A 13886-nucleotide genomic window follows, 5' to 3' on the forward strand; every position below is an offset into this window, starting at 1 on the left:
GATTATCTAGTGGACTGCGTCCAGTGGGAGTTAGCTATGCCCAAACCATGACTGACACCCAACCAAATGGGTTATGTGTGGCCACAGTTACATCTGTGGGTTGCTCTCCATTGAGACGATAAATCACGGACAAATTGAACATTCAATTCAAGCAAAACGAAGATTTTTCAACTTTTAAGAAACATCGTTACCAATTGATTGACCCTCCATTAATTATACTAACGGTGAAAAGTAAATGTGCATATGTTTGTATCAGGAAGGTGTATATGTATGAATGCACCAAATAATTGTGTGCATGACTAAGTGTAAGGCGGTACGCAATAATGTAAAAAGATTTTCTCATAAGATGGTGTTTTTATTATAATTGTAACTTTTTCTTAACACCGTGACGTTTTCCAGTCTAAATTCACTGTTATTCCCAAACTTTTCTGATGACAAACATATCGATCAGACGCACCTAAATAGGGAGACCTGGTAACACGTTCCGTGCGACATCGTGAAAATGAAACTACACTTGCATATCGTGACATCCCGGTAAATGAAAGCTCTAAATGTGATTCCACAAAATGCGTTAGACATAATTGTTTACTGAGTCCTCCTGATTTCATTTTTAATTATTAAAGTGAACTAAAGTGTTTGCTGTATGGAAGCTCTGTGGGTGTGCCGTTTCTCTTGTGGCTAAGTATACATGCATGTGTGCTTGTAAAATTATAGATTAAAACTCCACACCTGTTTCTATGTATGCTGTCAGAACCGTACACACGTGCGCGTGTTTGTATCGATACGTTATCTGTGGAGACTTGTATGTACAAGGGATATGTTTACGGTCTGTTCTAAGACCAATCTGAGCTACTTACGACTACATGACAAATGCCGTAAGAGCTGTTTCATGAGACGGGGAACTTAAATGTTGTCAGCGATTATTCAAAGAGTTGTTATGAGGAACTGATTAATTGTCAATAATACCACAAACCTTTTCGCTGTACATTATAAGTGAGTGTGTGAGTTTAGTTTTACACCGCACTCAGCAATATTCCAGGTATAAGGCGGCGGTCTGTAAATAATCGAATCTAGACCAGACAACCCAGTGATCAACAGCATGAGCATCGATCTGCGCGATTGGGACCCTATGACATGTTGCCAACCAAGTCAGCGAGTCTGACTACCCGACCCCATTAGTCGCCTTTTATGGCAAGCATGGGTTGCTGAAGGCCTATGCTACCCCGGGACCTTCACGGGTCCGGTAGTAATGACAGCTACACACATTGCGATAAGCCTTCAGTGAGGGTTGTGATGGAACGTTTACCTTCCTTTTGTGGAACGTGAATGGAATAAAAAAAAATCGATTACCTTTATTTTATCAGTTATTTACTTGACTTTCAAGTTAAATGTCTGGTAGAAACATTTGTTGACAATACTTCTAATCTTTACTGGCTACGATAGATTTTACACCCCTGCTATCAAGTTATCAGAGTATAGACGACTTTCTGTTGGCGTCTTTGTCAACTAGTCACTGAGTAAAGCTTGTCAGTTGATAAAAACAGACATCGATAATTTTGTGTGTGTCAATTTTACAAAAGATATATTCTCCATTAAAAGAAATAATAATATAAGGGTAACGCTATTTTTAAGGGCATTATCATTTGCAGAAGCCCTCGGTCTTTTCAAGTGCCCGACGAAGGAGGGCAGTTGAAAAGACCGAGGGCTTCTGCAAATAATAATGCCCTGAAAAATAGCGTTACCGTTATTATAGCTAAAATGAATCGAATTTTTAATACAATACAAGAATAAAAACAGCGGCATCGGTTTAGAAGCATTTACTGCCAACAACAAAGCGACGAAGGTCACTAACACACATTTTGCAAATATAGAAACGTCATAGAACAACACAGACGATGTCACTATTGAGAGTGACGACATTCGACCTTGACCTTTGCTCATACTACCAGCCGCCATTGTTTTCAGTCATCAACAACGTTAGACTTCAAGTTGATATTTTCATTGCTGTATGTTGTCATTTGTGATATAATTGTTATGGTTGACACAGGCAGGAAAGTGCATAATGGTACAGGCACATGTGACGAATGTGAGCCAGATATATGGTCAATAATGAACCCAAGTTCAGTCGAGCCGTAGGTGATTGAACTTCAACAGATGAGCTACTCATGACGTCACCTAACATCGGACTTGATAATGACCCATCGTCAAGCATTTTGCGTCCGTTATCAAGTTACAGTGGATCGCTCATTTCTGATAACGTGCGGTCGCTTTCATAATAATTCTATCCATTTTAGCTATAATTTAATTTAATGTTCATACGTACCATCAGCAGGTTCGTCCTATTATAATCATACTAAGTCAAAATGTAACCTTGATCAAGTTCATAACGTTTTAGTGTCTAATCTGGCGCAATTCGCATACATTATTGTGCGGGAAGTTGTACCAAGCCTGACAATTTACAGAGGTGTTTCCTTCATGAGTACTCTTGACACAGTATTTAATACTGTTCTAAATAATCGACTATCAAAATGGGCAAATATGAAAGGTGTTATTCCTGAAACGCAAGCAGTTTTTAGGAATGCTCAACGTCAGATCATATATTTACACTACTTGCCCTATAAGAAGAAACGTTATCTCACCGAAAGCGGAAGTTATATGTTGCCTTTGTCGATTTTCACAAAGCTTTCGATTCTGTTGATCGCTCAAAACTTTGGTACTGATTTAAGTAATACCAGGCTTAAAGGGAAAATATACTTAGTTCTGGAAGCAATGTATGATAATGTGAAAGCATTCGTACGCTGCAGTGATGATTTAAGTACATCTTTTGACTGTCCGATCGGCTTGAAACAAGGTTTTGTTCTCAGTCCCATCCTCTTTTCTCTATTTTTATTAATGAAATATACGAGGAAATCACGGTAAACGGAAAACATTGTGTCCAAATGTTTCCAGATGTTATAGAAATCTTATTACTATTACTTGCCGATGACGTTATTCTTCTATCAGAATCAGTTGTTGGGTGTCAGACACAAATAAATATTTTAGAAAGTTACACAAACACACGACACCTATCCGCTAACCTTGATACAACACATAAACACCCAAATTCAAACGAGCCATAACTGATCGAACATCAACGGCTTAGCTACTTATGACGTCACCAAACAACGGACTTGATAATGGCCCGGCGTCAAGCATTCTGTGGGCATTATCAAGTGACAGTGGCCGCTCTCATTTATGATAACAAACGGGCGTTTTAATGATAACTCTATCCATTTTAGATATACTTAGGAGATAATCATCATGTGTATAGGTATTTACAGAACAGGTAGCCAAGCTGCGGTAAGAGAAAGATGGAGTTTCGATAATGTAACTGTAAGAAATTATAACTGTCAGAAATCAGCACACATATCTTGGTTTTATGTTTAATACAACCATTAATTTGAAAAAAAAATCGGTTGCTGAACTGGCTTTGGGAGCAAAGAAAGGATTAATTAGTTTATTGTCAATCATGTCACTTTGGCGTGTTGACACCCAAAATATTTTTAAGCTATTATGATTCCCAAATACAGCCTATCTTACCCTACGGATCCGACATATGGGGATTCCGATTTTTGAAAGTATTAAAAAATACATCTATTAGTGTGTAAAGTTTCTTGTGTGCAGGGCAGTCAACACCAACATGTATGGTATATGGCGAATGTGGGAGATATCCTTTGGATATCAATTCCTATAGTGGGTTCACAAAATACTGGCTGAAAAGTGTATGTATACACGAAAATAGACTAACTATAAAGGCTTACAATATGCTTGTTTATCTGGATGAGTTGGTTAAAGTACCATGGGCATCTCACATCAGAATTGTCCCTTTTACTCATGCTTATGGTTTCGTGTGGCTAAATCAGTACGTTGATGATTAATGAAGGAATGTGTGCAACGACACATATAAAGGATTTGCCCCTTGTGTAAATTTTCTCATTAAAAAGAAATCCATTTTTTATTTGTCTGTCCATCTTACACAGCAATATATTCCTGAATGTTACCTCCTTAAGTCACTTACTGAAGAATTTAAACAAACCCTGTCTACTTATGACAACTGTATCACCTTAAACCTATCACACTACATCTACCATGCAGCGTGTAAGCGTGATATTCTGTTACAAGCATCTCTGTATTCAAACAGTATGTGAATGTATAATGTATTCTGATGTATTAGTGTATATGGGCCAAGACCTAAAATATAATAAACATCTTTGACTACTGACGGTTTAAAGGTGATTCACAAACAAAAGAGTTCGCATCCAAGACCAAATCTGAAACACACCTGCTAGTCATTGACTGAAATGTTCAAGCAAGTCAATACACATGAAAAAGTTAATTAGGTTAGTTCACGTCAAAACGTTGGGATGAAATATTCTATCCAAAAGCAAATAGTCCACATTTGCCTTCAATGTGAAGCAATAGTTGAGACCAATTTGGCAAGTATATAAAAAGCCATATCAACAGTTCATTCAGCACTTCGTAATCGACAAAAAACTCACTTCAGTGGACATTTCACTATATTCCACGTCTTTTTCGAATGTCCAAAGGGAATCAACGTTCAACATTGTGCACGACAAGTGAGAAGTACAAATCATAATCAAGACGAATCAAGACGATATCATGCACACACATTGTGTTTATCGTATCTATGTCCTGATTTCTGGCCTCATTATAAAGTATGTTTTTCTCAACTCATTCATGTTCACTTAACTTCTGAACATATCTGCATTATGGAAAGGTCATAGGTCCTGTTCGAAACGCCTGTCACAGAAATAGATTCTCGGTAACTCAAACTTGGTCATAACAATCAATTGTTACACATCTATTGAATCCCTGGTCGTGCGTGACCGGAGCAATGGTCGAAACAGATGTTTTCAAAGTGTTTTAATTATTGCCTGTAGTACATACATGATATGGTTCAGGAAACCGTTTAGGCAAAGTCAGTTTGCTACTTTTCCCACACATCTGTACAAAATCATGGAAACACAAACACTTACGTCCAAACAAGGTATTACCCAGTGATTTCAATTTAAGACTGCACACGTTTAAACACCTTTACTACCCATGATAACTAAGAGAAAATGACCACATGTTTCAGTAAGGTGACCGAAGTTCGTGCCCAATTACTGCCCACGTCTGGCATGTTATTGTTCTCCTTCACGTGTAACGTGGCAACAGCAAGACAGATCTATTGCAGACCACGACTATATAAGAGATCGTCGACTAAAGCACATCACCACTTGTTCCAGACAACCAACATGGCATCTCTCGTGTTTGCTCTCCTGCTCTTGGTGTTTTCAATCCAACTGTCCTCCTCCATACAGGTCCCTGAGGAGTCGGTCCAAGAGCTATACGGGGTAGCCAGCAGTTATTCAGAGTGCACCAATATCTACTGGAAAAAACTGCGATATGCCAGAGGCATCGTTTTGGTTGTGAGAAGCGCATGCAGAAAGGATGAGGACACTTATCGGTCAACCATGAACAACCTCCAATGTTCTGACATAACGACTGCCGTCTCTCGGTACTGTAGTCGGAGATATATCAGGTTTTGGGCCACCAATTTGGTGTGTCGGTTTGCCAGGAAAGTCAACGAGCGCTGTGAAGAAAGCGATGACAGAAGCCCTTTGTGTAAACTCGCAATCTCTCGAATGCCTCGACGATGGGCTAGTATAACGTGTGAACGGTACGAAGGCTATTGCAAAAGCTCTAGTTCCCGGCTCCGATATTTTTTTAGATTTATGTGCCGTCTGACTGAACAATTCTTTTCTCAATGCTGTGGAGACGATCCAATGACCGAACCAACAACTACACCTGAACCAGCGACAGCGACAACGACAACAGAGGTCCCAACCACCGAGCCGCCAGCGACTGCATCACCCACTACAGAAGTTCCCCTGACAGAGACAACAGAATTCCCTACAACTCAGCCAACAACTACACCTGAACAGACGACAACGACGACAGAGGTCCCTACAACTGAGCTTACGACCCAACCCGCCACCACTACGCCAGGATCAACCCTGCCAGAAGTGGCGGGTACAACATTCTGTAAGTAATTAACTTTGTGTGTTCGCTCTACTTAGAGATTAGGTTTTATACATTCTGCCAGTCATTCATTGAAATATTCAAGCAAGTCAATACACATGAAAAAGTTAATTTGGTTAGTTCACGTCAAAACGTTGGGATGAAATGTTCTATCCAAAAGCAAGTAGTCCACAATCACTACAGAAGCCTTGATTTGTCAACCCGACATTTGCCTTCAATGTGAAGCAATAGTTGAGACCAATTTGGCAAGTATATAAAAAGCCATATCAACAGTTCATTCAGCACTTCGTAATCGACAAAAAACTCACTTCAGTGGACATTTCACTATATTCCACGTCTTTTTCGAATGTCCAAAGGGAATCAACGTTCAACATTGTGCACGACAAGTGAGAAGTACAAATCATAATCAAGACGAATCAAGACGATATCATGCACACACATTGTGTTTATCGTATCTATGTCCTGATTTCTGGCCTCATTATAAAGTATGTTTTTCTCAACTCAATCATGTTCCCTTAACTTCTGAACATATCTGCATTATGGAAAGGTCATAGGTATTTGATCTAACATCAATGATAAACATCATGTGTCTGCACTCGTTTACATCAAGTACGGGTACAGCAGTGAAGTGTCATCAGCTGGCCGTTTCAGCTGGTTCCCATGGTAGCATCTTGAGCTGCTCTTTTGTGACTTCATTCTAACTTTACGTCACAATGTGATTTGAATGACGTCAGCACTGAGGATGACGCATCAAAACAATTGTTTGCGATACGCAGAGAATGGTCTTACAATGTCCGGGAATCAAATCCCATTTGATCGTGTTTTCAACCAGTCAGATTACAGAACACAGTGACATTTGGTTTAGAATGTACGATAACATCAGATCATTCTGACTTTGGACAATATGCAACTTGTGTATCATTGGAGACTGTTGCTTCTGTGAAAGGAATAAAGCTGTATTGTCAACTGGTGATGTACTATTTTCCATATGTTTTCACAGTAACCGCTTGCCAGCAACAGTGCGTTCGCAACGATCTGGTCGGTTCCCTGTGTACACAAGGAACTCTCCCCGAGTCCTGTAACAACCTTGAACCTCCGGCGACTGATGGCTCGTACACCTGCTGCCAAGGTTAAAAACGGTGAGCCTTAGAATCAAATGTGTAGGGTTTACATAGTCATCAAACAAAGTTCTTCATGAATCAACTGGAACACGGTCATGCTTCTCCAAATGAGTTCAAACAATCAGGCGACTGAAATGGTGTCATGTATCACAATCTATAATGAAGACTAGTGTTCATGTATATCGCTTTGTCGCTCTACTCAACCGTCGATCCCCACATAGAGTAGTTTTTATTTTGTGTTTCGTCCACAAGTGTATCAGCCCTGGTTCAACTACCATAGATTACGTTCAAATTGGAAACAGGTAGTGAGTGAATATTGTTGTTATATAATTCAGCCATATTTCACACAGTCTACGTTGGTTCAGTTTGGAAAACCATTCTTAACCTTATTCTGTTCTGAAGTCTTTGGATCACATGATTAACAGTTACATCCGTAATTAAAAAAAAACCTTACACGTCCTACAAACTGAAAGGTGCAGGTTTCAACTAACCATCTACACTGAGGTTTGGATCTCACTTGTTCTTTCATATTTGGCGAATGAGTATTTAACATCATTAAGGTTTCTATATTGCAGAGGGTGTCTCCACAGTTCCCACGGACACAGAGCAGCCTTCCATCTTTTAAAATTCGAAGTAAAGTGAAATAATTTCCTGGCATGGGGATGAACCAAATACATACGAAAACTGATTGAGGACATCAACTACCGTTGCTGATAGCTAGATAGAGGCTGTGTTGCAACAGTACAGCCACTAGTGGCAGTAAACAAGATAACTGCACGGCCAGGTGGTTGCACAGAATATTCAGCTATAATTTGGATTTGATTTCTCTTCCGTAGCCAGTCTTCCAAACTGAGGAATAAACTAGTAATGCAGCAATTGTTTTATGTCTTATTTCATAGTATATAGTGTCCTGTTTCTGAAGCTGCCAACCAAGAGGACCTTACCCATGTATGTCCAGCATGTTCTCAGTTTGTTTTCGCATATTCAGACGATTGTCATGGGAGACACTAGACACTACATTTAGCGTTTAAAGAATCAATTCAAGTACAATACAAATGTATGGACAATGGGTATATACTATATATTTATAAATATATAAATCTGTATAACTCCATTTACGACTTTCTCCTACAAGAAAATTGTGACCCTACGTCCATGGACTGACAGAACACTTTCACTTCGGCCCTGTTGTCTTTCCATTTCATTTATGTTTTTTCCAACGTTCTTCTACATTAAACACATGTGAATCAAGCACTTGAAAACAGATACATGCGCCATACACCTCATAACCTCATTACAATACTGTGGATCTTGAGATTGTAGTCGTCATCAACGGGAGGCATGTCACAATGAGAATTCATTATACTATATACTGTAACAGTAAGGTCCACAACAGAATATATGTGGCTATCTGAAAGCCTACCAGAATTGAAAAAGATCACTCGTAAAATATATTTACGTTTAAGGGGTAACCCACTTCTAGCATGCAAGAAACGCGTTGATTGAGAAGGCAAATTATGTGTTTTGGTTACGTTACAAAGTCTTCTGACGTCGTAGCCAGCACAAGCTCAATTGCAATTGCTGGAAGTAATTTTTCCTAAAATAATGTATGGTTGTGTAACCGTCAGTACATCGGTCAACGTCCCAACTAGATCCCAAGTTTCCGCAACAGTCTCCGTTCCAGCATGCTGGTGTACAAAGATACGTCTCATTGTAGAATTTCCAGCTTAAAGTCGCCATTATGAAATAAAAGATTCAAAGGCTGAGTTACTGTGATTCGTAGTCTTTGTTTTTGTTTATTAGTGTGTTGCCTATTGGCGCTGATCCCTGTACTGTGAAGGTGTGTCACACAACATGTGTTTGTTTGTTTCTTTCTTTCTTTCCTTGCTTGCTTGCTTGTTTGTTCGTGGTGAACAATTATTTCAAAGAAGAATCCGCCTCGACAGAATACTTTCAGCTTCATAATGAACCACTATATTTGTATCGCTCTCATCTGACAGGAATGCCCTTCAGTCAGGCCACATTCACCTTCACAAATAACCATTATATCACTCTCGTCAGGCAAGAATCCACTTCAACAGGCTAATACATCTCTCGTCTGACAAGAATCCGCTTCAACAGGCCAATAATACATATCTCGTCAGACAAGAATTCGCTTCAAAAGGCTAATACATCTCTCGTGAGACAAGAATCCGCTTCAAAAGGCTAATGCATCTCTCGTCGCACAAGAATCCTCTTTTAGCAGGCTAATGCATCTCTCATCAGACAAGAATCCCCTTTTAGCAGGTTAATGCATCTCTCATCAGACAAGAATCCGGCTCAACAGGTCAACAATACATCTCTCGTCAGACAAGAATCCATTTTGAAAGTGAGTGAGTGAGTGAGTTAATATTTAACGTCACATCGGCAGTATTTCAGCCATATCATGACGAGAACATTTTGATACTAAAATGAAACATGCATACATTATAAACAGCTGTCGTCAAAGGACAGAAAAACAACTAGAATATCACAGTTAAACTAGTGTGGAGAGTTAAAACAAATACCACTATTTGGACAATACAATATAAAATACGGGCTATAGATCGCCAGCAACTGAAGGTAGATCACCATACTAGGGACCATGGGGACTTACAGTACCTTTGCTACCTGCATGGACCCTAGCTGGATTTACACCATCCCTTCAGCTGCTGGCAAGTGTAAGAAATTTTAGCCAAAATTAAAAGAACACAAATACTATGCTTAAAAATCCTGGAAAGTATAAATTTACTTTGAAAATTTTTGGACTTACGTACCCTCTCAGGAGGACAATAATTTTACAATACTCCCTTTGAGGGTACAGCCACCAATGATCAATGTTCCTAATCTATACTACCATCCCTTAAAATACAACTATCTGCAAAACATATCAATTATAATTCAACAAGGAAATCAATTTCTTTCAGAAATCCAATAATTAAATGAGCATTTACTGTGTTAAATAAATGCGTAAGTGTTTTTACATTAAGATATTTATCCCTTATGAAGGAGAATTCAACACAGTCAAGCAGGATATGCTTGACCGTGGTTCTCTCATCACAAGGGATGCAAAATGGAGGTTCTTCACCTTTCAACAGGTATGCATGTGTATACCTTGTGTGACCAATACGACATCGTCGTAATATGACCTCTTCAAATCTGGACTGACAACCCAAGTGGGTATAACCAATGTAGGGTTTTATCTCATGTAATTGATACCAACCTGGGTGTCCCACTTCTTTTGCATCAGATCACGGATATAAGATCTAATGGTGGGTTTGTAATCACTGTAAGGAATAAGAAGTGGTGTCACAGATTTGTTAAGTGCTGCTTTAGCAGCAAGGTCAGCCAATGTGTTACCAGAGATTCCTACATGGCTTGGTAACCAACAGAAGACGACGTCGTATTGTCCAGTAGCAAGATTATTATACAATTCAATAATTTCAATTAAAAGTGGATGTTTACAAGAAATATTTTTAATAGCCTGAAGGCAAAAAAGAGAGTCGGAATAGATTATATACTCTTTATGTTGAGGGTGTCTTTGAATATATTTAAGAGCAGTTAGTATTGCGTTAGCTTCAGCTGTTAAAATAGAACTGTTGTCTGGTAATCTAGAAGATATTGTTCTGGATCCAATGACAGTGGCACAAGCTACAACGCCACCGTCCTTGGACCCATCTGTAAATAAGGATTTATAATTGCTATATTTATGTTTTAATTGATGATATTCTTGTTTGTATTGTAATCCATTTGTTGCTGATTTTTTATATGTGGTCAATGTTAGGTCCACTTGGGGCCTGACCAACTGCCAAGGAGGAGAAGAAAGAAGACGGGAGGGAGCTATGTTTTCCAGCTCAATGCCGGCCGAAGAAAGAAACGGTTTAATTCTGTGTCCTAGAGGCGGGACAAGCGAGGATTTCTTGGTGTATAAATCCTCATGAAGGGGATTGAAAACGCAGTTATAGTCAGGGTTAGATTCATTAGAGTATAACTTAGTAATGTACTGTAAAGCTAACTTTATACGGCGGTGCTCAAGAGATGGTTCATCAGCCTCAACATAGAGACTGTCAATAGGTGAAGTTCTGAAGGACCCAAGACAAAGTCTTAGGCCTTGGTGGTGGACAGTATCAAGAAGTTTAAGATTGCTTTTGCAGGCTCCGCCATATACGCCATTTTGAACGGACCAGTGATCGATATAGGTGTAAGAGGGTCGCTTGATCCCCTCCCCACTTTGAGTTGGAAACAACTTTCAACAAGTCAAGAGCCTTCAGGCATTTAGTTTTAAGGAACTTAATATGAAGCAGAAATGTTAAGTGGGAGTCAAAGATTAGGCCCAAGAACTTGGCCTCCTTAACAACTCTGATGGGAGTGCCATCTAGAGATAGTTCTAGGTACTTATGTGGCTTATATTTTCTACAAAAATGGATACAATTAGTTTTGGATTTAGAAAACTTAAAGCCATTTTCAAGACACCATTTATTTATTTTGTTTAAACACAGCTGCAGTTGCCGTTCAATAGTATGCATAGTTTTCCCACGACAAGAAATATTAAAATCATCCACAAATAACGATCCATCAATTGAATCATTTAAAACTTTTGCTAAACTATTTATCTTTATACTAAAAAGAGTAACAGACAAAATACTGCCTTGTGGAACACCCTGATCCTGATTGTAATGATCAGACAGGGTAGAACCCACTCGGACCTGGAATTATATCTCAACCAATCACGACGTAGATCGTGATCACGTGAGATAGCGATAGCGAATCAGGAGTCAGTGCGATGCGTATCCTCCTGGAGGAAGACACGGGTGATTAAGCTCTGACTATTCAGTGATTTGATCTAAGCCCATTTCACTCAAAGTGCGTATAATTACCGTTTGAGTTTGATCATCCACTCCAAGTGCGTATAATTACCGTTGGAGTGGTCAACAATACGGATACTGGAAGAGCAGCGATTGCAGCGATTCTCAACCATTACCCCTAGGGTGTCAGCCAAGATGGCGGACGACATGGCTTCTGCAGAGTACACGCCCAAAGGCTGTGGGTTGACCGCACCGGACCGACTCCACATAGACCGTACTGACCCTACACCAAACAGTGTCACGGAAGGTGGTAGACAACATCAGGACCCGAATCCTATGGGAGCACCGGCAGATCCTGGACATTATTCTTCACTTTGTGCCATCCTCGCTGAGAACCCTGCGGGGTCCAGCATTGCCGCCATGGGCAGTCCTCTCGAGGCAGGTCCGGACTCGGCCTTGGTACAATTGATGCAGCAGAACTCTGACACTCATCAACTCATGTCGGAAATGAGTCAGTCTATTTCCTCCCTTGGAGCTACTTTGACAGCTCTGTTGTCACCAAAGCGCTTATCTAGCCGGGCTAGTGCTACCATTACCCGCACTCAGCAAGAGGCGGAGAGGGAGGAGGGGGCCAGGGGGCCGAGAGCCGAGCGGTCTGGCGACAATGTCAGCGCGGCCATGGAAGAACTCTTTGATGATGCCGCCTCTAGGGCAGCAGCCACTGACTTGGATCAGGTCGATGAGCCATGTGATTTTTTGGATACCCTTCTGCAGGACTATGGCAACACAGATATCCCAGGACCATCAACACAACCAAGGCTAGCAGAGGCGATGAACAATATGATGTTCAGGAGAATGCCTGAGGAAAAGTTGAGGGAAAAACTTTCCGATTACAAGTCCCCTCAAAATTGTGAACTGCTCAAAGTCAGCAAAGTCAATCCAGAAATCTGGGATAAACTGAAATCACAGGAACGGTCCAATGACCTCAGAATCCAGAAGCTTCAGAACCCTATCATCAGAGCAACAGTGCCCATGCTAAACATAGCCAGTGACATTCTCAAGGTTAAGAACAAGGAGATGTCGGTTCAACAGTTAGACATCAAGGCATTGGCGAAACAGGCGACAGATGCCATCAGTTTGTTAGCTCATGTGAACACTGAGTTAAACTACCGCCGTCGGGACATGCTCCGACCACATCTCAACAAACAGTTCCAGCAACTGTGTTCTCCTCAGACTCCAATGTCTACCATGTTGTTTGGCGATAACTTGTCAGAGACCATTAAGTCGATGAGCATGACCAACCGACTAGCACAACAGGTGACCTACAATCGCCAGCGCCCAGCGCCTTATCACAAGCCACACAGTTCCAACAAAACACCGGCCTACACTAGCGGCCGTCACCAAGGCAACCAGACACGAGGCAAGGGTTTTTTAGACAGAGGTCGACCCTACCACAAGCGGAGGCCCGAGGGGTGGCGACACTAGCAAGTACTGCTGCTCGTTATGCATCCCTAACAATGTGTTTATTGCTGGTAGACTACGTTACCATGTCCGTCACTGGCAACGCCTGTCATCTGATCCCTTCATATTGCAAACCGTTACGGGTTGTTACATCGACTTCGCTTCGCTGCCTGTCCAGTCCAACTTTCCTAAAGAAATAAAATTCTCGGAACAGGAACATTCAATCATTGATGCGGAAATAGTTAAACTCTTAGCAAAAGGTGTGATTATACCTTCCCGTCATGAACAAGATGAATATATATCTAATATCTTCATCAGACTCAAGAAAAATGGATGCTACAGAGTCATTCTAAATTTAAAGCATCTCAACGAAAGTGTCGACTATGTACATTTCAAA

General features: G+C 40.5%; 1 protein-coding gene across 1 annotated transcript; it reads left to right on the forward strand.

Moving 5' to 3' along the window:
- Window positions 1-5297: 5297 nt before the first annotated feature.
- Window positions 5298-7218, forward strand: LOC137299064 (uncharacterized). Its single transcript, XM_067831549.1, has 2 exons — window positions 5298-6087; window positions 7085-7218. The coding sequence occupies exons 1-2, from the start codon at window positions 5298-5300 to the stop codon at window positions 7216-7218; spliced, it is 924 nt and encodes a 307-aa protein (XP_067687650.1).
- The last annotated feature ends 6668 nt before the right edge of the window (window positions 7219-13886 follow it).

This window comes from Haliotis asinina, chromosome 10 (genome assembly GCF_037392515.1).
Source record: "Haliotis asinina isolate JCU_RB_2024 chromosome 10, JCU_Hal_asi_v2, whole genome shotgun sequence".
NCBI lineage: Eukaryota > Metazoa > Mollusca > Gastropoda > Lepetellida > Haliotidae > Haliotis > Haliotis asinina.

Bases quoted from the DNA above. Each gene is read 5' to 3' on its own strand.
- LOC137299064 (XM_067831549.1), top strand. From the start codon at position 5,298: ATGGCATCTCTCGTGTTTGCTCTCCTGCTCTTGGTGTTTTCAATCCAA. The intron at 6,088-7,084 runs GTAAGTAATTAA...ATGTTTTCACAG, and splicing joins AGTGGCGGGTACAACATTCT to TAACCGCTTGCCAGCAACAG.